The sequence below is a fragment of the Lepidochelys olivacea genome, assembly GCF_965140295.1.
Source record: "Lepidochelys olivacea isolate rLepOli2 genome assembly, chromosome: 5".
NCBI classification, from domain to species: domain Eukaryota; kingdom Metazoa; phylum Chordata; order Testudines; family Cheloniidae; genus Lepidochelys; species Lepidochelys olivacea.
The window spans coordinates 130,244,549-130,267,078 of NC_140415.1; the positions used below are offsets into that span (position 1 = coordinate 130,244,549).

The 22,530-nt window shown below is 45.8% G+C and overlaps 2 protein-coding genes across 2 annotated transcripts; both read right to left on the reverse strand.

Annotated features, from left to right (window-relative positions):
• Window positions 1-298: 298 nt before the first annotated feature.
• LOC311520665 (zinc finger and SCAN domain-containing protein 29-like) lies at window positions 299-21,387 on the reverse strand. Its single transcript, XM_084628293.1, has 3 exons — window positions 21,322-21,387; window positions 1,785-2,318; window positions 299-800 (listed from the first exon to the last, which is right to left on the reverse strand). Exons 2-3 carry the CDS (start codon window positions 2,260-2,262, stop codon window positions 718-720), a joined length of 561 nt encoding a protein of 186 aa, XP_084484419.1. The 5' UTR covers window positions 2,263-2,318; window positions 21,322-21,387; the 3' UTR covers window positions 299-717.
• TMEM271 (transmembrane protein 271) lies at window positions 18,456-20,759 on the reverse strand. The gene has a single exon (XM_084628292.1). It carries the CDS (start codon window positions 20,514-20,516, stop codon window positions 19,530-19,532), a length of 987 nt encoding a protein of 328 aa, XP_084484418.1. The 5' UTR covers window positions 20,517-20,759; the 3' UTR covers window positions 18,456-19,529.
• Window positions 21,388-22,530: the final 1,143 nt, after the last annotated feature.

Here is a 22,530-nt window from a genome sequence, read left to right on the forward strand (position 1 = left end):
GCGCAGCCAGACACTGGGGTGGTTAGAAGAGCACAGCAGGAAGCGCTGCGCATGAGAGAAGCTTTGAAAACCAGTTTCATGACTGGCCAGGGTACTGTGTGACACTTCTGTTTGTTTCTCCTTGATTCAAACCCGTCACCTTGGTTGCCTCTAAATTCCCTGTAAGCCACCTACCCTCCCCCCTTTGATCACAGCTTGCTTGCAAAGGAAATAAAGTCACTATTGTTTAAAAAACATGTATTCTTTATTACTTGATTATAAAAATAGGGAGATAACTCACAAGGTAGCCCAGTTTGGGTGTGGGAGGAGGGTAGGAGGGAAGGAAAAGGCCACTTTAAAACTTGTTGAATGACAGCCTTCTGTTGCTTGGGCTGTCCACTGGGGTGGAGTGGTTGGGTGCCCGGAGCCTCCCCCTCCCCGTGTTCTTGGGCGTCTGGGTGAGGAGGCTATGGAACTTGGGGAGGATGGAGGGTGGTTAAACAGGGGCTGCAGTGGCAGTCTGTGATCCTGCTGCCATTCATGAACCTCCACCAGACGCCAGAACGTGTCCGTTTGATCCCGCAGTAGCCCCAGCGTTGCATCCCGCCTCCTCTGATCTTCCTGCCACCACCTCTCCTCACGTTAATTGGCCGCTTTCCTGTACTCTGCTATTGTGTCCCTTCACACATTCTGCTGAGCTCTGTCAGTGCCGGACGACTGCATGAGCTCAGAGAACATTTAATCACTTGTGCGTTTTTTTTGCTGCCTTATCTGAGATAGCCTTTGGGACGGAGGAGGGAGGCTTGAAACATTTGCAGCTGCTGGAGACAAAAAAGGGAGTGAAGTATTTAAAAAGATACATTTTACAGAACAATGGCTATACTCTTTCACGATGAACAACACTATTCACATTACATAGCACATGTGATTTTGGTACAAGGTTGCATTTTGCATCTTATATTGAGTGCCTGCGGCTTTGGTGTTAGAGATCACACATGCAGTGCCGGGCAACAGAACTTGGCTTGCAGGCGGCCATGGTAAGCCATAGTCTTTCAGCTACTGCAACCTTGGCAACAGCAGCACCCTCCTCTCCCGTACCAAGCAAAGCCCATTGAGTTGGCCATTTAGTGCTGCGGTTTTCCTGTTAACGTGCAGCAGCAGAAACCAAACTAACTTCTCTTCCCCCATCCAATTCTCTGGAATGATTGCTTTACCCCTCACCCCACCACGTGGCTGGTATCAGGGAAGATCCCTGCTAGCCAAACGCAAACAGCTCAGTGCCAATTGCCCCCGCCTCCCACCACGGGGCTAACTGTGGAGAGGATTTCTTTTCAGCCACAGGCAAACAGCCCAGTAGGAACAGCCACCTCTGAATATCTCCTTAATTAAATTCCCCTATTTCAACCAGGTTACCATGAACGATATCACTCTCCTGAGGATAACACAGGGAGATAAACAATGGATATTGCTTGAATGCCAGCAAACACTGAGACCATGCACTGCCAGGCTTTGTCATGCAATGATACCGGATTACTTGCTACTGGCATGGCATGGTAAAGTGTCCTACCATGGAGGATGGAATAAGGCTACTCTCCCCAGAAACCTTCTGCAAAGGCTTTTAGAGTACCTCCAGGAGAGCTTCATGGAGATGTCCCTGGAGGATTTCTGCTCCATCCCCAGGCACGTTAACAGACTTTTCCAGTGGCTGTACTGGCCACGAATGCATCCCAAGTCCTCAGGGCTACTTAATCATTAAAAAACACTTGCTTTTATAACATGTATTATATTTTAAAAGGTACACTCACCAGAGGTCCCTTCTCTGGCTTCATTGGGTTGGGAGGGTATTTCAGTCAGGGTGATAAAAAGATCCTGGCTGTCGGGGAGAACGGTGTGCTGTGTGCTGTCCTCAAGCTCGTCGTTGACCTCCTCCTCATCTTCCCTGTCCGCAAAATCCTCAGGCGTGGCGAAGAATACCCCATCATCAGAGTCCACGGACAGGGGTGGGGTAGTGGTGGTGGACCCCCCCAGAATTGCATGCAGCTCAGCGTAGAAGCGGCATGTCTGGGGCTCTGTCCCAGAGCGTCTGTTTGATTCTTTGGTTTTCTGGTATGCTTGTCTGAGCGCCTTAAGTTTCACGTGGCACTGTGTTGCGTCCCTGCTGTAGCCTCTGTCCCTTATGGCCTCAGAGATGTTTTGGCATTTCGTCTTTTGGAACGTAGTTCTGATGGCACGGATTCCTCTCCCCATACAGCGATCAGATCCAGTACCTCCCATTCGGTCCATGCTGGAGCTCTTTTTCGATTCTGGGACTGCATGGTCACCTGTGCTGATGAGCTCGCCTGGCCAAACAGAAAATGAGATTCAAAAGTTCCTGGGGCTTTTCCTGTACACCTAGCCAGTGCATCCAAATTCAGAGTGCTGTCCAGAGCAGTCACAATGATGCACTGTGGGATAGCTCCCAGAGGCCAATACCTTTGAATTGCGTCCACAGTAACCCTAATTCAAAACGGCGATGTCGATTTCAGTGCTAATCCCCTCATTGGGGATAAGTATAGAAATTGGTTTTAAGAGCCCTTTATGTTGAAAAAAATGGCTTTGTTGTGTGGGATTGGTGCAGGGTTAATTCGATTTAACGCTACTAAATCCGACATAAACTCATAGTGTAGACCAGGCCTAAGAGACAGGATCTTGTATTGTGTCCATGTTGAGATTAGAGAAAGGTTTAATTTACAATGTCTTTTGCTCAATATAAACTGATACTCTTTATATTCTCAAAGGTCTCTGTAAAAGACGGTTTGTGTGAATGAGGAATGCATGCATCAGGAAAAGATAAAGTGTGAAGGCCATTTTTATAGCCAGATGGTTAAGGAAGAAGGAGTGAAGAGACTTAACGACACCAAAGAACCATCAACGGGCATCCATAATGAAGGAAGGGCAGACTGACGACCCTGAGGTGAAGGCTGGCACCCCTAAAGACAGGACAATGATTAAATCAGAACCAGGAAAGGATGACCCTCTTGGAATGTTTACATCAAAAGATACCCAATTAAGAAGTAACTGGTCACAAACTGACACAGCAAAATCCATAGACTTCAACAGAGAAAAAAGACTATAAGAACAGGGTGCTTGGCCATGGGACTTTGGGTTTGTCTTGCCACTCTCCAGGAGCATTGGATCACGACTGACAAAGCCCTGCTCCCCTCTGCGACCAATCTGGCTGGCCACTAGATTGATCCAGACTCTGGACTGGTAACTATAAACATCGACTGGCAGGACTGGGTGCATGGGGTGTGTGTGTGTGTGATTGAAAAGTATATGTTAACTGTTGTATTCTCAACAAATGTGGCGTGCTGCCTTCTCCCCTATAAAGATCCCTTGTGCTTCTTATAAGTATAACACCAGCAGGGTGCTCAGGTGCTGGTATCAAACTGGTATCAGTGCAAAGTCCTGCCCTGAAGAGCGAACCAACAAAACAGTGTAGGAATGAAGGGGGTGGGCAGCCATGGAAACCAGTGCCTTTGCAAGGGGAAGCTGAGCCCAAGGCTGCTTGGCTGTGTTTTTTTCCCAAGAGATTTTTTATTTTAAAGGTGGAAATGAAAATGCTACCTAAAAGCATACCCAGCCTTAGATTATAGCTAGCAGGGAACCTCTGGTGCCAGGATTGTGTAAGGAGGAGGATCTAGGGTGACCAGATGTCCCAATTTTATAGGGACAGTCCTGATATTTGGGGCTTTTTCTTATATAGGAGCCTATTACCCCTCACTCCCTGTCCCGATTTTTCACACTTGCTATCCGGTCACCCTAGGAGGATCTGAGTGACCTGGGTGTGGCTAGGATGTGGGAATGGGGACTCCATAGTCCTGGTGCAGGAAATGACAAGGTGCTTGGGCTTTATGCAGGGTTCAGGTTGCAGGAGGTGAGGTAGAAAGATGGTAGTATTCCTCCCAGCTCGGCCCACCAAATAAACTCCTCTTGTCACAGAAGATTGAAAATATGTTCATGATGTTGCTGCTTGCCTTTCCTGGGCTCCTTGAGTGGGGCTCTCTCTTGCTGGGGCTTGAATATGCACATGGTCTCTGGGGCGCCTTGGTTCTGGATCTGTGGTGGGGGAGGAGATAAGTGATGATAACTCCGAAACAGCTCCCCTGGGGCACAGAAATGAGACATCACTCAGTAAATTGTGTAGCCCTATGCCTCTCCCTCACTTTCTTACATGGGGGATGAAATAGTTAACAGGGATACTTTAAATTATCCTCACTGGACATCTGAGTTAACCCCTCAGTGAGATGCATGGGGAAAGTTTAGACCTCTCCGAGCGATTGTTCCAGGCTTGCTGCAGACTTCTCTCTGCTTTGGTTACTCAATTCACATTTTTGTGGTTTTCATTTTTTTTTAAAATGAAAACTTGAGATTCTGGAGAACAAGATACTAGCTTCGGAGAAGTGCTGGTATCTCATATGAGTGCATACTAGCTGTTTCTGAGCTGTTTTGTGGAGCTAATTACAGTGACGCTGGCTTTCTGAATATCTTCTTGGGCTGTTCCTGTGTGGAACTGATGGGAAGCTTTGTGTGTTTCTAAGGTCGTGGCTTGTTTTGTGGCATTTTACAGGAGAAAATTTTTGCTAAGAGGCAAGTTATTCAGTTAGACAGATAAACACCGGGGGTGGGGGGGGGCTAACTTTTGGCTTGCAAGTTTAAAAAAAAGTCTTAGGCTAGGATTTCCAAGGAGCCTAAGGGAACTGAGAACTGAATTTAAATGGGATTTGGGTGCCTAACTCCCACGGGCTCCTTGGGAAAAAAACAATCCAGGGAATGCACCATCTTTTCCAAATCGTTTGGCGGGAGGAGACTCAGACCCAGTTTCTTTCAAAGTTTCTGCACAGTTTTCTCCATTCTCTCCTATTTTGTCTGGCAATGGGCCTGCTCTGTACCTTTAGAGATTCTTTCAGAATAACATCCTCCTGGTTTTGTTGGGTACCTGAAAATCTGTAATGGACAGGACTTCGAAGCTGTGCACAAGTGCTCTGGGAAATCGCTCAACATTGCACTTCACTTATTGTAGCTCCTCTGGCAGTAGACATGGTGGGAGTGCTTTTGTAGGGGTTTTGCCACTGTTTTTAGCTAATCCTACTCAAAGTATGTCTAGAAATGGTGGTGAAAAGCCTTGGCTGCTAACACCCATACCATGGCTACCATCAGAGAAGCTGCAACTGATGCTGGTATATTGGTGGAAGATTTCTCAGTCAGTTGTGGACAAGGCCTAAGAGCACAGGACATGCTTCTGATATCTGATTCAGGGAAATGTTGTAACCCTGTCTCGCATAAAGTTGAGAAAGCTTGCTGAAGTATTGACTCAATCTTTAGCATGAGGACAATATATAAGGTTTGATTAGAGCCTTGCAACTCATCTGTAACAGGATGAAGTTGAGGTTCTAATGTGATTGCAATATATCAGCTGTGATACACAAGGTTGGTTGTGCCTGGTATAATGCAGTTACCGCTGATAGTGTTGTCAGGTGTTCGGTTTTTGACTGGAAAGTTCGGTCATAAAGGCCAGAGTAACCGCAATCAGGTTCCCTGCCAAGAGGGCAGGAAGACTCTGAAGGAGCAGGATCCTGGAGGAGCTGCTTTCTGCTCAGCTGCTGAGGGAGAGAAGTGGCTATCTGGCTACCAGACCCAGCTCCAGCATCTCCATCAGAGAGGTAGGTGCCAGTACTACCTCTCCTGGGAGGGGGGGATCCTGTCCACCCCACCTCTGCCCCACTGTATTCCTATCCCTGCCCCTTGTTCCAGGGACTGACTCCCCTCCCCCCCCACTGGGCCCCTGCCTCAGCTCCTCGCTCCAGGAGCCAACTCCTTCCTCCACCCTGCTGTGCCCCAATTGGGCAGGCAGGCAGGCTCCACGTCAGCTCCTCCCCACCTGGCTCTGCAGGCGGCAGGTGAGTCCCGGGACAGGGGGGAGTGAGTGACGTGGGGGAGGGGGAGCGAATGATGGAGGGAGATGGGTAGGGGAGTGAATGGGGAGCAGGGCCTGGAGAAGAGGTGGGGGTGGGACCCGGGGTGTCCAGTTTTCAGCAATTAGAAAGTTGGCAACCCTATTACTGCAGCGTACCTCTCAAGTCCCCCTTCCCCCCAGAAGCCCCTGTAACTCCTAGAGATCCCCTAACTAACCTGTGTTAAAGGAAGTCCAGAGGCTCCCTCATTCTGTTGCTTTGGGGTGGGCTTTAAGTGAGGGTCATCACCTTCTAATCCATCAGGGTCTCCAGGAGGCAAGAGCAGCGTGAGCCCCCATAGAAGAGCATAAGAGAGGACATATTCCCTCTCTGGCTGCAGTCATTGTTCCACATAGGGAGAGGTAGGTAGGGCCTCATTATCCCTTTCATGGTATCCAGAGAAACCTCAGCAGCTCTCTAGCAACCCTGCACCAGGGAAATGAAGCCCCTTAATTCCGAGAGTATAGTTGCGATGGCCTATGTTGATGCTATCTGCCTGTGTCTCGGTCTAGCGGTGACTGTCATCAGACAGAAGGTGTTTTCTCCGTCTGCAGTAATGGGGTGGGGGTGCTAAGGTCCCTGGTTCCCAAGAAGAAATGGGGAGCAGCAGTAGACTGAGGGGTGTGAATGTTCCATCTGGATGTTCAACTTGGTCTCCAGGTGAACTTACAGGAGTTGCCTACTGTAGGGCTCTTTCCCCCTCTTTTATGTTCCTTTAATTATTCCATCAGCTGAATGTTGTATTCTATTTTGAAGATCACAGGCTAAATTTCACTCCATTTGCTTCTACATGGATCTCTTACTGCTCTCCGGTAAGAGGGTCATTCTGAGAAAATGGAAAAGGATGACCTGTCTGCTCCATGAGGATTGGCTTTCTTAAATGGCCAACACTTTCTTGATGGAAAAGCTTTCATTTGCAGACAGTAATAATGATAAAATGTGGCCCTTCTGTGACAAGCTAATTGCAGGTACTGAATGAATTTGTCTTTTTATATTTAAGGGCCCTCAGGGATTGGCACATCACTAACCTCTGCGACAACTGGCTCCATGTGTAATGCTGCCTTGCGATTTTGATGTGAGGTTTATAATGTTTATATTTTTATGTATGTACATCTCCCCATCACTTGATTTTAATGTGACATTCGCAAATCACTGATTTCCTCTTGATCTGAAATTAGTTCAGCTGTTCACCTAATATACTTTCTCTGAAAATGCACGAGAACAGAATGGACTTTATATTTCATGTTCCATTTAAAGAACAATTGTGATACCTAATATCTAAGAGCTGGGTTCTGCCACCCTTACTGCACGAGAAGTCTCATTGGTCTTGATTGTGACTTTGGCTATATCCTTGTGGAGCAGTAATTGAGTGCAGTGCTTCTACTACTCCCCAGTAGAGTATATAGGTAGGGAGTGAGCACAGCCTAAAATCTGTCCCCAACATATTAGCATAAACTAACAGCAAATTACGACCCCCGGGCTCCCGGAGGAGCAAGGGAGAAGCAGAGAAGGGAATGTGAGGCCTAAATTCCTAGGGGTTACTGTAATTTACAATATTATTTTTATGTGAGATTAGTGATGCTCGAAAAAAGGTTTAGGCCCTTGGATTCAGCTGAATAAACCTCGGCAAGTTGGAAATTGATTGGAATTTTCCCAAACTTTAAGACCTGGCCCCACCAAACCCTGAAACCCTTGCCTTAGAACCACTATCTCCCCACAGGTCCTGGCTCTCCCTTACTTCCTATGCTGTCTTGACAGGTGACGGCCTGGCAGTCTGCTAACCCTCCAGAAGTGGGATATCATCTCCAGGGAAAACTGGGAAGCTTCCTTCCCTCATCTGGTTCTTGATGTCTTCAGCCCATTCAAGGCATCATCTTCTGGGAATGTCCAGGCATCCTACTCACTTGTTCTGGTAAGACCAAGTAACACTTTGGTGGATCCCAAGTGACTTGCCTCTTTAGAATGTGTAAATCACTTTGATCTTAAACTCCAAAGTGCACTATAAGATTGTAAAATGTTGGAATATGCCCTTTCCTTCAGCTGAGATTAGTGATTCTCCTGGGAATAAAGGAAGGGAATGATTTTCCATACTCAGGGATTTTACAGTTCCTCAGTGCGTTCTAGCTAAGTGAGAAGAAAATTCTTGTCACAGACGCATCTCCCAGTGGGGTGAATGTACAGAAACTCATCTTGAACAGCTGCAGTCCCTGGTAAGTAACCTTCATTTTTTCTTTTTCATTAAGAAATGGGAAGCATGTAGCTCATTAATTTCAATATTAACTGTTTAAGGAGCAAGTTAATTTCACTCTGATCAAAGCATCCCCGTTTCTTGTGCTCCCTCATTTAGAGATGAGTCAGTATTTCCCCAATTTATGACTATTGTGTAGTTTACATCCATTATAAAACATGAGCAAAATTTAGCATAGTGATTCATTATTAGGCTACTGGGATAGGAATGAATCCTGAACAAGGAAAGAATATTGCTACATTGGTCTGTGACTAGATTGAGTGGAGCAAATTGAGAATCCAACTAAAAGGTTTTTTGCATAACATCTTCCATCCTGTCACCACGAAACTGTGCTGGGATTTTCTGTTTAGCATTGGGCAGCACTAGTGGTCAATAACGTACGTATCCCTTTTGCAGCCTGCTCTCTTTTTGGTACAATGAGACTGTTTCTGGTGGAGCTCCATTGATTTCAATGGAGTTATTTTTGAATCCCATCACAGAGGTCAGAATCAGTCCCCCAGCTCTGCAGCTGGTGTCAGCCAGCTCACCGTCTCTTAGGACTCAGTTGTACACTTTTGACATAAAGATTATTGTTGTTCCTGCATTGGTTTTTATAAGAGTTCCGTAGGGGAAAAGCTTGCTTCAGTTCAGCTGGTTTCCTGTTGGCCAGGGGCTAGATAGCCTCTTACATCTCAGCATTAGGTATTTCAGTTTTGAGGGCCTGAATTCAGGTTTCAGAGTAACAGCCGTGTTAGTCTGTATTCGCAAAAAGAAAAGGAGTACTTGTGGCACCTTAGAGACTAACCAATTTATTTGAGCATAAGCATCGGATGAAGTGAGCTGTAGCTCACGAAAGCTCATGCTCAAATAAATTGGTTAGTCTCTAAGGTGCCACAAGTACTCCTTTTCTTTTTGAGGGCCTGAATGTGTTTTTAAATTAAAGTCGGAAAATGTTTGTTTTGGAGATGCACTTTGATGGCTTCTTCCTCTGAGCAATACAATTGCGCGTAAATGAGGAAATTCATTGTGCCTTTGCTCAAGGGAGCTGGCTTTTCCCTATTTAGAGCCCTAATTAGAGTAATTAATCATTTCTGCTTTTGCTTTCTAAGCTTGCAGGCTAGAATATAGTCCACTCTTGTTCAGAGCAGAAATGTAAAAACTGGTTCTCCTTTACCTGATGCTTTGCCCATGTTACTTCTACCAGCTTTTATACACTTTGAGAGCTAGCACTGAAACCATGAACAAGTTGAAATGACTGTCAAGGATGAAAATAGAGGAAATGGTCAAAGATCTCTGTTTTGTGGCTCTCGTTTGGATTTACGTCCCTTCTGATTTTAACTATCTCTGCTAGTTGGCTTGGTATCCCTATTTTTCTTTTAAGATGAGCTTCTTTGGAAGTGGCACACCATTCATTGTGGTGTCAGAGGCTTTCTTTTATCTACCAAGAGTCAGCTAAGAAATTTCCACCAGAGAAGCATCATTTACCCAGGCCTTATCTGCGGAGTATCATTTTGAAGACTGCAGTTAATTCTGGCTTTGGACTTCATGACATTATCGAGGGCTACACAGGGACCTTGCAATCCAGGCCATGTTAAGGGACGGACAGAGCTGTGCTGCCCCCAGAGGGGGATAGGGACTGACTTGTGAGTCATGATTCAGTCCCCGATTGTCCTGGGGAGAAATAAGCTGCAGGAGCCCCTTGCCTTGTATAATTTATTCCCCCTTTCCCACACTGATACAAATGCATTGCTGTGAGTGGAGCCAAACCTCTGCCCAGTCCTTGTTCCAGATTGCACAGGTGGCGACAATGTGGGTAGCCCATTCATTACAGAAGAGGATTCCTTGTACCCCCTTATTCCCCTGCACTGGGCGCTTAGTTATGCCCACGATAAAGCCTGAAGGGATCTTGAGGCAACATTCCACGGACACTTCTAACAAATAGCCTGGTTTACGTTTAGGGAACAGTATGGTCAGAGACAACAAGAGAGCTTACGTCCTCTCTTTTACTATGGGCTAGATTGGGATACTCTTGCTCATGTTTGGTAAGCCCTTACTCCGTGAACAGTTGGGTTGATTTCATAGGGACATCACCTGGAACAATGTACTACTCCATATGAGTGAGAGTTCTGTAGGTTAGCCCTGAATATGTTTAAAAAAATGTGTGTGCATGAATATGATATCTGCCAGGAAAAAATTGCAAGTTAGAGTCAATCAGACGTAAGGTGAAGTTCTGAATACATTGTACAACAGAAAACCAGTTCTAGTAGTACATGCGACAGTGCGTTGAAATCCCCTGCCTTCCTCATATGTTTCCAATAGTTGTCAGGAAAATGTTGTGGAAGAAAATATCCATTTTCCTTTCGTGCATAGATGCCTTCCCAAAGCCATTCTAACCCTGGCCAGGTCCATATTCCCTGTAACGAAGAACTTTTTGAATCTGAGCTGTTGCTACTTAAAATAGCATTTTTATCTATTTTGCTGCTGTTGTCGAAAGAGTAATGGACTCCTGTAGTTTCAGCCCTGTTTGTGCTTTTCATGCATAGATGCGTTTGCTGGAACAAGGTCAGGACTGCTTTTGAGGTAAACCAGTGTGTGGGACTTTTCGACAGCATTACTCAGACTTAGAATGTCTGATCTTGCAGACCTAACACAGGTAAAACTCCCACAAACTTCAGGGGGATACATGAGACAATGGATGTTTGTAGATAGGTTTTTTTTAAAGAAACAAAAAACCTGTATAACTGCAGGATACTAGCAAGGCTTTCTCATGTCGTCTTCCTCTTTTCTATTTATTGTACCCCTGACTGATCCAATAATTTAATATACCATAGCATTCTCCCACCTGAGCACAGGAGAGGCAATGCACAAGCACAGTGTCGTCTTGACTCCATGTGTGTAGGGAATTCCTCTGGCAGTTGCTTGGCTGGGAGAGATTGAATAGACATTGTGAATCAAGACTGGTCTCCTGACTAATAACTCTCAGAAAGCAGTCAGTTTAGAGAGGAACACAGTGGCTAAAATACCTAGCTCCCATATAGAGGTGATGAAATCACTTCCATAGTGTTCACAGGGAGATGAGGACAGTAGCCTACCCACTCATCCTATCCACTGTTACTTGGCCTTAGGGAGGCCGTTTCCTCACTCCCACATGGTAGTTTTGTAGAAATCTCCATGGCCCCAGAACAAGAACCAGTTTCCCTTCTTCTACCTCTTCTCAGTATTGATGGGTCAAGTGTAGAACTTTGGCAATAAGGGGATAACACTCTTACAGTTACATAAAGCAGGGCCAGGATTTGACCCAAATTGCAGTGCTATCTCCTGGATTAATCACCACTTAACAGATACGCAAAACCAAACCATCCTGGGCATAGTAGCAGGTGGTCCATAAGCTTGGCCTGCTCAATGTACTTATATACCAGATGTTAGCATATAAATGTCATGAGTATGTATGACATCTCATGGGCAAGCCACAGCAATATGTTATACAGTATGTATAGGAACATGAAATCATTGTACATTAAAGCAATGTTCAGGATAAAACTTAGTACAAATTGTATCTCTTGGCAGCTCAGGGTAATGATCCAGGATTTCTTGGTGATGTAGAAGGGGAAGATGCCACTCCAGTCAAACTGTTTTAAATCAAATAATCCAGTTGCACAGTGTTGGCAGAAACCCCTTTCTGTTCCCTTCAGATGGCAACATAACATGTCAGAGGCAGAACGTGATTTCTCAGCAATGATCAGATGTTATGTCTCGGAGTTAGTTTCAATGTTAGTATCAGAATGGGTGCAAATCTGTTTATCAATATCCACCAAAGTTGCAACTAGGATTTCTTGCAAAATCACTTCTGCTGGTGAAGTGCAAGAACTTTTATCTGGTCTTCGACTTGGGCCTAAGAACAACAAGTGTGCTTTCTATTTCTTGGCCTGGATCTTTTCTACTGAGTGTTGGTTGCAAGAGCCATCACAGAAAACCCATCAACTCAACATCCTTCTCTTCATTTCGGATGCCCACAAAACACAGATTGGAGAATCACCTCTGGTTCTCTAAATCTTCTAGTTTTGTCTTTTAGAAAAGTTGTCCCATTTAGCACCTGTATATCTTCATTTGCTAATATTTCCCCTCCTCAGCATCATAAAAGTAGATCTTTCAACTGCTTTATCTGTTTCTGAAAATTACGGAATTTGCTGTTCATAGCACATGCGCAGCTCTTGAGAGCACTCATGGGTAATCAAAACATCCTAGAAACACTTAATAGCTTTCAACATATTTGCACTTCAGTTTCATCCCTTCTCCAGGACTCTAGCCAGACCATCTTCTGTCTGTTCCAGCAATTTCATGGTAATCCAGGAACGGTCAGATATTTGGAGGAGCAGGAGCATGGCAGAAATTCCATATAGATTTTTTTGTGTGTGTGTGGGAGCACAATCCCCTTTTTTGCAGTATTTTCTCTTAGGATAAGTTTGGTTCAAAATATATATATAAATTAGCTGAAATTACATGCATCTACTCAAATCTTACATTTCCCTATGGACATCTTTGTAAGGTTATACATTTTAATCATGAATATATGATGATTAAATGCACCTCAGACATGTCTGCAGCCTGCAGGGAGCCCCTGTGCTGCTTTGGAAAGGACTGTCTCTTGCACCACTCCCTTCCCAGGCAGTGACTGACTGCCACAATTTGGGCCATATCAGGCCTGATCCTGCAAGGTGCTGAGTTCCTTCCTATGACCTCAGTAGAATTAAGTGCACTCGGTATCTTGCAGGATTAAGCTAATATTTTCCCTAAATTTAAATACTTTTCCCTAAATTTAATAATTTAAACTCCTGATGATTTAATTAGGTGAATCAAATTAGGATTTAAAGGAGGCTAAGGAGAAAATGCAAAGATTTCTAGCACCTTCTCTAAAAGAAAGTCTTACGGTTTTTGAAAAGATTTCAAACGTGTGTGCTGAAAATACTCTCTTGGATATATTTCCCTATATCTAATGCAGATTCTCACTTAAAAACCATGATGGATCTAGAGCATGAAGTCCTCTTTCTCCAAAAATATCTGTACAACTTCCCCTCTTCACCCCACCCATCATGCCTTAACTCTGTTCTAGAGGGACCACATATAAGACTATTTCAGCCTTCATGCCTTTCAAACCTTGACTGCTGATAAGAATAGCAAGATTGACAACTGTGGTAGGGACTTTTATGGCGTTCAGTAGACATCTGTCCCCTAGGAACAGGACTGAGACTACTGACTTATTCACAAAGACTCTCAGACATAAAAAACAACAACTACTAGACATTACCAAACTGGATCACCATAGAATCAAATCTGGAAGTGACACACCAGCTACTTCTATGATCAATCCTCCCTTGAGGCAATCTCTGGGCCATCTACACAATTTTGATCCTTCAGTTCTCTCCATTTCCCATAATACATATGAGCTTACAAATAGGCAGCATGCTGCCAGTGATACTTTATATGATATTTTAATAGAAACATATTTTTCTCCTATAAATCTAATGAGATCTTTCAAATATCTGAAACTCAGCATAGGACTATTGGGCCAAATCTTTAAGTCTTTAATCATTACTCCAGGATAAACCCATTGAAGTCCATAAAGATTTGTCCTGAAGGGAATGAAAAGGGGACTTCAGGATTTGGTCTGTTGTAAATGAGATATACACCCATGATAGGGGAATTACCGCATCCAAAACTGTCATGCTTCAGTCTCAGGGTCAGTGAACTATGAGGCTATACACAGAGTTCTAATATTACATGATTTGCTCTGTCTGAATATCAGGTGAAATGTATCCCTGTGCAGAGGACCGGCACAGGCACCACTTAAACTCTATATTGAGAGCATAAGTTGTGCATAGGTCTTGTGTTTGTCCCTCTGCACTGCGGTGAATTTCACCCAGAGATGGCATATGCAGCACAATGGTCTCCACCTTGATACTGTAATAGCAAGAACATACCAAAGCAATGCAAACGAATGATGAGCTTTAATTCCTCTCAGTGACAGTGTGTTGGTTCAGGGGCGCTTTCTGAACTCAGTGCAATTTAAACTGAATTGTTGCAACATATTCATTAGATGGGGAATTTCATATAACATTGCACTGGTCTTTCTGGACCCCATTTTATAAATGCTAAGTTATGAGTTTCAGTACCACAGTGCTTTTGTAGAGTATGTGTTTAGTCATGTACAAGAGCAACTTTTTGAGGTTAAAAGAAAAGGAGTACTTATGGCACCTTAGAGACTAACCAATTTATTTGAGCATGAGCTTTCGTGAGCTACAGCTCAAATAAATTGGTTAGTCTCTAAGGTGCCACAAGTACTCCTTTTCTTTTTGCGAATACAGACTAACACGGCTGTTACTCTGAAACCTTTTTGAGGTTAAATGGCCATTTAGAAAAAAATAAAGTTTTAAAATGGCGAGTCTACAGTAAGAATTCAATCTTATTCTCCCATACTAAATTTAAAAGGAGTTAATAGCCTGTATTAAGGAGAGAGACCGTAGTTGTGCTCGAAGAATTTCATTATATAAAATTTTTAAAAAATAGAACTCGTTTGGGCATTTAAATAATAAAAAGGCATCCAAAAACCTCTGAATGCTCTATAACTAAAAATATTGGTTAACTTACTTAAGTAGATTTTAATTCAAAGCAGGGCTAATGGGGAGGGGAGGATAGCTCAGTGGCTTGAGCATTGGCCTGCTAAACCCAGGGTTGTGAGTTCAGCCCTTGAGGGGGCCATTTAGGGATCTAGAGCAAAAAAATTGGGGATTGGTCCTGCTTTGAGCAGGGGGTTGGACTAGATGACCTCCTGAGGTCCCTGCCAACCCTGATATTCTATGATTCTAATAAATATAATGCCAGTTTTCCACCTGATGCTCAGTATAAATCCCTGAAAACATACTTTGTCCTGGAAATTGCAACTAAATATTATTCTGAGTAGCAATGTTAGGTATAACTATAAGACAAGAAGGAAAGATGAAATGAAGAGCATTAGGCTTTTCTCATAGGATATGCTGTGCTTTAAAACATATTTTATTGATCCTAAAATTACAATCTCAATTATTGACATTTTTGTTGAGGATCAATCTCAGATTAAATGGCAAAATGGAGAAAAGGTTTTCATATGTACTAAGTCCAAACCCAGAAACAGATTGCCCTCATCACATTAACTTTTTTTTTTAGAAACCTTTTCTGATGATTAAACATTACATTTGAAATATATCTAAGTTATACCAGTCACCATAGTGCCTTTTGGTGAACCAAAGAAGTCCTATAGTGAAATCAAACTTAGAGTATGAACTGTACTAGTTTAATAAAAATTTCTTTTAGCATCAAATGCTCTTTCTTTTTTAATTTACATTTATTCTGTCTGTCAATTACAATGCAAAATATAGTAACTTAGTTAAGCAAGATGTTGGAGTGTGTGAAAATCATTCATCTGAATTACTAATAGGCTGGTGGCATTTTCTTTTCACACAGAGGCCCAATTCTGCTCCGGCCGAAGACAATGGGCCTGATTCTCCACTGTCTTGTTCCTTTTTTGGTCACTTACACCTGCGAAAAGGCATTGGAAAATGGAGGTGAAATGCTGCAAGTTCAGTAGCATTCACACCCACTTTATATCACCTTTGCACAGATGTGACTAAACAAAGTGTAAAGCAGTGGCTGATCAGGCGCAATGGGAGTGTTGCCATGGTCTTCAATTAAAGCAAGACTGGGACCTAAATGAGTGTGTATGTATGGATACACGTGTTAACAATATTTGTGTGGTTTTTTCCCTTGTTTTATTATGTTTATGGAATAAAATCCTGTAAGGTAGTTAACCCCCCTCCCCCCCAGTGACCTATATCAGATTTGCTTTTGCATTTGCTCTGTCAATTACATGACATATGGGATATAATTTTAAAAAGATTGGGTAGCATGAGCCCTCTAATGTAATTAACCTAAAATTCTAATACTACACCAGCCTATTTCCATTTGGGCAGAATACTATATATACACTCGAACATTATTGCTCAATCTATATAATAATGGTTTTCAAAATTACTGAAAATGGCTCCATGACACTTGGATCACGCTTGTGAAGCTTCTTCTTGTACTTTGTATTTATAAGTTTCTTCTCACTGAGAAATAAATACATTTGCGTTTTACCATAAAAGTTAGTCACCTGATACCTGAAACATTTGCATACCATCTTTAAGAAAACATGGCTTGTTTGGTCAACTTGCCTGCCTAATTTTATATGTATAAAAAGTGTATGACACCATGTTACCTTCTTCACACTTCTGTTGATACAAATAATACATATCTGAGAGCTAATATTTCATGCTGCATCTTATCTGTTGTGCCAGAAGACTAATATATTGTTTTACACATGTATTATGTGGAGTAGCTAGAATCATTTGTGCTGACTCCTACTCCCATTGAAGTCAATGGCAAAACTCCCATTAACGTAATAGGTAGTAGTTGGATTTAGATTGTTTTTCCGGCATGTTTTCCATCACTAAATTAAACTATTAGTAGGGGAAAAAGCCCAAGTGAAGAAAGATATGAATTTAGGAAGTAGCTGATCCACAAACAATGTTTAAACATAATGGCATTCTGAAAAGATAATATTTAAATAACACAACAAAAAAGTGAATTTAACAATCTTTTAAAATTTTGAGTTTAAAGTTATTTTATATTTAAACTTGAGTGTAATAGGTAGCTTTCTTGACTTTCCATTTATTTCCCTGAGCACTGGTCTTTGGAACAACTGGAGTTTCAGACTTATCTAATTTTATGAACCCTAAAATATTGGTATTTCCTGTTAAAAATCAATTTCTTAAAGTTTTTAAAAAATTCCATTGTATAGCCAAGATTTTAAAAATAGACACCTGCCGTTAACCTTCTAAATCTCTATTTAGCCATTTCAAGTAATGGCCTAACTTTTAAAAGTACTCAGCACCCAGCAATTCCCCTTTAAATTCAGTGAGTGGCTGGGTGCTCAGCATTTTTGCTAATCAAGCCACTTATTCAGGAGCCTAAATAAGGATTTAGCATCCTTCCTTCAGTTACCCATTTTGTAAAAAAATAAAATAAAAAATAAACCATCAAAAACAAAAAACCAAACCCCACAACCTTGGCTCTCTCTATTATATAAAATATGAAATTTTTGGCTAAATCAGCACTGTATGTAAGGACTACAGGATTGGGTTTAAAGGGGGTGAAATTTTCCCCTTGTGCAGAGGGCCAGCATAAAGCCTATTTTGAAGACTTAAGTAGGACTTAAACAGGGCTTTGTGCTGGCCTTCTCCACAGGATAAAATTTCAGCCAAATGAAAAGCACTGTATCACTAGACTTCCACAATTTAGAATTACTTGGCAAACTTGGAATAGTTGCATTTGATTCCATATCTAGAGTAAAGATTTGTTATGTGATTCATAGATACAGTTTATTTTAAAAAGACTTCTAAGGCATTCTGCATTTTAGGCAATACAAAGTGTGCAAATCAAAATGCTTTAGAAAACAAAATAGTGCAGAGAGGCAGCAACATTTTTAGGCTAAAATGTGCTTTTACTGAGTCTAAGGCTGTAAATTACTTTTCTCTTGGCTTCTTAACATTTAAAAATAACTTTGTCCCCCACAAAAATATGCCATAATTCTGTTTTCCTGTAACTACCTCTTCCTCCTACTATCTAATACACTGACATTACACAGTAGGTTCCAAAATGAGGATTAACAGAAGGGTTCTTATTTGTATAGGATTCCATTTTAATACATGCTAATTGAAAAAAGAGGTGGGAGGCCACCATCCGAAGTGTGCCTTGTTTGTTCTTTGGGCAACATTACTTAAGCCTTCACCTTTTCTGTGCAACAAAAAAATACCCCATAGTTGTTTTCCTTAATTATTACTTTCTCCTGCTATCTGATAAATTGACATCCCACAACAGGCTGCTAAATGAGGATTAATAGTTTCTTATTTTTGGCTGGAATCCTTTTTAAATATGTCTGTATTTGCTAACTTTTGTAAATTAATCTAATTTTTTTTCTTTGCTCTCTGTGCATTAAATTACGCTTTCCACTTTTATTCTCCAGGTTTAGTGGGAATTTTAAGTGTGATTCTGAAAACGTGTTTGGAAGGTGTGTTTGTACAACTTCTCCTTTAGAACTGTGGCAATTACATCAATTAAGGCTGTTTAAAGTATATATTTTAAAATAAACTTTAATATTCAAGCTTACCAGATTGATGAATTTATAACAGTAAGATGAAATTCTTTACAAGAGAAACTATATAGTTGTACAAAATTAAACTTGTGTAAAACAAAAATGACCCCTGCCTCGCATTAAAAACACAGAACTTGTTTACAAAAAGGAATGTAGGTGACATTTGGACTTCCTTTTAATTGCTATATCCCAATAACATCTCAATTATTTTAGTAAAATGATTAATTTTAGATTGCAATGAATCTACCAAACCTTTTCGCTGTAGGCTTTCGAAAGCTTTTACAGTAAGAAGTTAACAACAAAAGCAGGCACATTAGTGTACAAAAATGTTGCTGTTTCCTTTTCCTTTTGAAAGTGCAGGGGGGGGTTAATGTGCACCCTACCAGACCCAACACAGGGTTTAATTCTCACTACATTTTAAATAGAATTTAAATCTTCAAGAAAGTGTAAACATAAGAATTTCCCCAAACAGCTGTGGTAAACATTACAGGAACGTCTTTTCGTTGTTAAAAATTTCTCTGTTTGAGAAGTAAAGAAGCTTCCTTACACTTTTCCCCTTACCCTGGCTGGTTATCATAAATGGTATACTTTTGTACCGTTTTAAAGCTGAAGAAAAGACTATGATGATGATTCACTTAAAAAAAAATTGGCCAAAGAGACATCAGGACGGGAAGAACCAACTCCTAAATGGTTCTTGTCCAGCCTTTTAAAACTTGATCTTGATATTTAGCAGACAAGACAGATGAAAAAGTCCAGCAGGCAGAACCATGGTAGTGAAAAATGTACTAGTGGGATTGCTCAGTCACGCCCCAGCCTTCTTCACCAGCAGGAGCAGCGGACGGTGGGGCTCTGGTCAGGGTCTCACGAAATGCAGTGATGGAGCTCGAGGGTGCGGGAGACTGAGGCTGATCTTTTGCAAGGCGCTGAGCCGCAGCGGGCGTTAGCGCGGAGAGACGAGGGACGCACGCTTCTTGCGCGGGCCGATGAGGTGAAGAGAGGGGGCTGATGCTGCCCAGGGTATGTCCCCCAAAAGCTGTGGCAGGGGCTGCCTGGTGCCAGCGGCTGATTGTCAGCGCAGGTGCGGTTCCCCGGGGCCGGCCCCTCGCTAGCTGCTGTTGGCGCAGGGCTCCCTGGGGTAGATCTCCTCATAGGCCGGGGGCTGCTCGTGGGGCAGCGGGTAGCAATAGGGGTAGGAAGGGTTGAGCTCGGGGTCCATGGGCGAGTAGCCGGGCAGCTCCAGGGAGGGGTGCCCGCCGCAGTGCACCTCCACGCCGGCCTCGTCGAACACGTGGAAGACGCCCACGTTGATGTAGGAGACTGCCTGGAAGGGGCAGTCGGCGGGGGACAGCTCGGGCTCCTCGCTGGAGAAGATGGAGCCCTGGCTCGGCCGCGGCGCCCGCCGCCCGCCCGCGCCCCCGCCTCCGTCCCGCCGCCGCCTCCGTCTCCTCCCGCCAGGCGCCGGCCGCTGCTGCTGGCGGCGGCGCTGCCGGCGGAGCCCGCGCTGCTGGGCCGCCTTGTAGTTGCGGACTAGCAGCAGGCTGAGCAGGCCCAGCAGGCACTCGAGCGCGTTGAAGACGGTGGAGAGCACCAAGCCGCGCTGGTAGTCCCGCAGCTTCTGGCAGCGCAGCGCCGCGCTCGCCGCCCGCGGGCCGCCGCCGCCGAGGGCCGGGCCGCAGTAGTGCGAGTACTTCCTCTCCACCAGCGACACCGTGTCGCCGTCGATGACGGCCCCGGCGAAGGCGCTCAGCACGCCCAGCATGAAGACCAGCACGCCCAGCAGCAGGAAGTTCTGCCGGCCCCCCGGCGGCGCCGCCTCGCCGCCCCCGCCCGCCGCCGCGGGCTGCTGCCCCCCGGCCGCCTCCCCCTCCGGCGGGCGGCAGCAGAGCAGCGCCGAGCCCAGCAGCGAGAGGCCGGCGGCCAGCAGCAGCCCCGAGTAGAAGGCGCCGGCGGCGGTGCCCAGGCGGAAGGGCTCCCCCTTGAGCTCCGAGCCCAGCGAGAAGCACTTGAGGCCCACGGCGGCGGCGCTGAGCGCGCAGGCGAGCAGGAGGCAGCTGGAGAGCGCGGCGCAGGCTCCCCGGACACTCCACTTCATCCTCCGCTGCCCCACCGCCTCCTCCGGCCTCCCCCTGCCTGCCTCGCCGCCTCCTCCTTCCTCCGCCGCCTCCGCCTCATCCTCCCGTGTCCTCCGGGGCGGCGGCCCTTCCCGGCGAGGCGGCCGCCGCGCAGCGCGGGGACATGGTGGCGAGGGGGACCCGCAGCTCTCCAAACGCGCCGCCGCTGCAGCCTCCGCTCCGCAGGCAGCCGCCGGCCTCAGTGAGCCAGGCGCAGCTCGCACACACACTCCCCTCCTCCTGCCCGCCCTCCCTGCCGCCCTCCCTTATCGCGGCTGCTCCCGCTCCCCGCCGCGGCTGCTGGGAGGCGATTAATAATTGATGGCAACCGCCCGGCTGCCGGAGCCGGGGCGAGGAGCGCAGCCGGGCGCGGGCGGGAGGGTGACCTCTTGTTGCTCAGCCTGCCGAGCCGCGAGCCCCAGCCCCCGGCGGGCACACGGCACCCGCCGCAGAGGGACGGTGAAAAGCCTGGCCAGGGCCAATGGCAGGAGGGATGAGATTGGGGCTGGGGGTGTTAGTCTTCAACCCCCCCGCCCCCCTCTGCCGGTGAGGTCACCTGCAGAGAGGAAGGAACAGGGCATCGCCCCCGCAGTGCCCTGCCCTGGCCGCCCCCGCCTCTCCCCATGGTGGTGCCAAGGCTGCCCTGCCCCAGAGGGCGGCACCACGGTTCCTTGCAGCAAAGTGGAGAGACAGGGGAAAAACCAGGAGCTGGCGACCGTGATTTATCATCGCCCCCCCCCCCCTTGCTGCTAATATTGGCAGGGTCCTTAAATTCCTTCCTCTTACCTGCTCGTGGAGGGGAAGGAGGGATGGTTTCGGGTGATCTCACTGCATTGTGCAAGTTATTTTCATACAAGCTGCTGGCATTTTTAGTACGGAATCCACAAGGCAATGGAAGGGGGTTTCACAAGCGAGGCTGGATCATTGAAGCATCTCTGAATAACAGTGAAAGGGACGGAGTGGGGAGGGGAGCGACTTCGGGAGGGTTTGTGTGATTGAAAAGTTTAGCACAGTGGTAGCGTGACTTAGGATGCGCCCGCACAGACACATTTATCTCCCGACTCTGACAGGGTTCAGGGCTGAAGGCAGGAAATCAAATACATCCCCCTGGGAAAGGGAATGCAATCTCACAGCAGAACGGGGAGCCACATTCATCCGCCTGCAAGTGACATGGAGCGGTGCGGTGTAGCTCTGTGGGTCCCAGCATCTTAGAGAGTCAAGGTGGGCGAGGTTTTGCTTGGACCCACCTTTTACTGGACCAACTTCTGCTGGTGAGAGAGACGCTTTCCATCTGCACCCAGCTCCCGCCTGTAATTGGGGGAACTCCGCTAAAGCGAGGGCGAGCAGCGTGTGGGACCCCGCGGGAAGTCAGAGGCACGCGATGGCCTGCGCTCAGTGTCCGCTCGGAGTGATGTGGGGTCTCCGGCTACATTGCTGGGTCCTTTGGCTGTTCGCGCCTTTGCTTTGCTGCCAACGAACTAGGTGCAGACCTGTTTTATCAGCAGCGTTGATTACGTTAGGCGGTGCTTTTCAAAAGGCACAGACATTATAGGGGACCGGCTACACTCCTAGCCCCCCCCCCCGAAATCATCAGACGATGCGCTCCCCTGTCCCTAGGGCTCGCGGCACACCCCGGAGCGCTGGCTTGGAGACGTGCCGAGCTGCGATGGGTGGAGGGATGAGGAGCTGCGGAGAATAGCAATGTGGGCTGCTTGCATGCCTGTTGCTCCCGAGCTGCCTGCTTGCTGCACGCACCGGGCTGCGTCTTTAGGGCTAGGGAGGAGGCGCGGGAGAGCGGCTGAGTGGGTGTGGGAGGGGACCGGACCGGTGCTTGTAACGATTGCATTGGAAGGGTGTTTCCGCCGGGTGTGGGAGGCGGCTCTGGGGTTCACACCCGCACGCCTGGGAAGGCAAAGTTCTGTCCGCCGACTGCTCCCGGCCTCCGGCCCCCTGCGCTCCGCATCGCCCTGCGGATTAACGTCCCGGGCAGCTCCA